The 2,097-nt window shown below is 30.8% G+C and overlaps 1 protein-coding gene across 1 annotated transcript; it reads left to right on the forward strand.

Moving 5' to 3' along the window:
- Nucleotides 1-466: 466 nt before the first annotated feature.
- Nucleotides 467-1,861, forward strand: LOC129905931 (uncharacterized). Its single transcript, XM_055981559.1, has 2 exons — nt 467-906; nt 1,086-1,861. The coding sequence occupies exons 1-2, from the start codon at nt 738-740 to the stop codon at nt 1,850-1,852; spliced, it is 936 nt and encodes a 311-aa protein (XP_055837534.1). The 5' UTR covers nt 467-737; the 3' UTR covers nt 1,853-1,861.
- The last annotated feature ends 236 nt before the right edge of the window (nt 1,862-2,097 follow it).

A 2,097-nucleotide genomic window follows, 5' to 3' on the forward strand; every position in this document is an offset into this window, starting at 1 on the left:
AATTTGTGTTTAGTTTAAATAAAAGTGCGAATGCTATATATTATTGACTATTTAAATAGTCACATTTAACTATTTTATTAGTTAAAATTGTACGCAGATCGAGCTAAAATTTAGCCGAGATAAAATTCCCATACAAGTTATCTATCATTTGTATGGAAAAGTTTTTAGCTCAGCTAATTTTTTTCGATAAAATTTGTATGGGAGCTAAAATTTAGTTCGATCTGCGTACCAAGCCTTAATTTGGAGAATGACTATTAAAATAGTCACAAATAACCATTTTTTTTAAAACTATTTTCATAGTTATCTCGATATTAACTATTTTTTCTCTGAGTGTACTAAAAGATCGATCATACCAAAATGCACTTCTTTTATATTACAAGTGTAGTCCATATTATTTTTTCCATACAACACTATGTAGTACAAAAACGGTCCTGCCCCACTTCCCCATTAAAAAACATAAAAATTTAAAATTTTAGCATCAACAAAATTATAAGCAATTTGATGCGACCATCATAATTGAAAATTAAATTTCTTGCCTGGCAATGATATTCATTCACTGTCATTTAAATGTCACCCCCTCTCTTTCCAACAAAATTCCATACGCGCAACGCATAATTCCTCTCTTATGCCAAACAAAAATCCGGAGTGGAAATCCAAATGTATTCAGTATAAAACTAATGGTTGTTTGGGAAGTGATTACTTTGGTGTTGTTTGTATTAAAAAATAATACATAAATAATGACAACTTGTTATAAAAGATTATCATTCTCAAACGATGAAGAATACAAATTAATTGAATTTATAAAAAAACATCCGGCACTTTGGGACGCTAGCCATAGTGAATATGGAAATTCTGATATACGAAAATTATACTGGCAAATGCTAGCAAAACAATTGAACAAAACAGGTAAGTTTGATGGAGGCATTGAATTCCGCAATGAAAGAGAAAAAGATAGTGTTTTGTTTGGTAGGGGAGTAGGGGAAATGATATGTGGTGAAAGTTATCCAACCTGCCATATTTGTTGCTGTGGTGAATTTATCAAAATGACGGTTATTTTTAAATATTTTTTCCAACTATATTTTCAGTTTTTGAAGTTCGACGTAAATGGCGTTTTGTCCGCGATTATTACATTCATAAGAGACGCAGACATCCAGATAGCACACCACAACGTGATGGAAAATATTACAGTTTACAATTTCTCAATAAAATTAAAGTTTGTTCAAAGAAATTTCCCCTCAATTCTGATTCAATGAATCAAATAAAATTAAAAACTAATAAAATTAACGTTACAAAGAATGTTGATAAGATCGAAGTTGATTATGTGGATTCTGATGAAGAAATTGATTATGATTTTTTAGATGATCCAACTTTTGAAAAAATCACAGTGGAACGTCTTGGTAATGAACAAAAATATGCGACCACAACGCCATCTAATATCACAGATGGCGATGATAACTCCCAGCAACATGATGCAGAGATAAATGATGACAAATCTGATGATTTTGTATTTAAAGAAGATTACATTGATGAATCGTCAGTTGCGGAACCAGAAGATTTTGCCAGAACTATTGAAGAAATTGATGCAGAAGAAGCACAAATAGAACACAATGTTATTGAGACTAATAATGACAATGAAAATACAACAACTTTTGAACAAACAAGTAAACAAACAGATCGAGATAGTGCATCTGCAACAATGTTGCATGAAAAGGCAATTGATCTTTTCTTTGAAAGTATGGCTGCAGCAGTTAAAACATTTCCACCACAATATGTTGCCGAAGCTAAATGTAAAGTTTTTATGGCTTTTAATGAAGTTGAATCTAAAGTTTATCAGAATGCAAATAAAAATTAAACAAAGTACATAACAAGTACATAGGTGTAAAATGCGTTTTATTTTATTCAAATTTTGTAGGTATCCTAGCAAAGTAACACCAGCAATCATTTCACGAAATGTCGTGAAATAAGCCCCACAGGAGGACATTTTTAAGAGGAATACGATCGACTTTTTTTTTATTCAAAATAGTTGCCAGAAGGGTTAAAGTATTGCTAAAAGTTAGAAATTTAGATAACTTGATATTAAAAAGCTGATCGATTTTG

The sequence above is a fragment of the Episyrphus balteatus genome, chromosome 1 (genome assembly GCF_945859705.1).
Source record: "Episyrphus balteatus chromosome 1, idEpiBalt1.1, whole genome shotgun sequence".
Taxonomy (NCBI): domain Eukaryota; kingdom Metazoa; phylum Arthropoda; class Insecta; order Diptera; family Syrphidae; genus Episyrphus; species Episyrphus balteatus.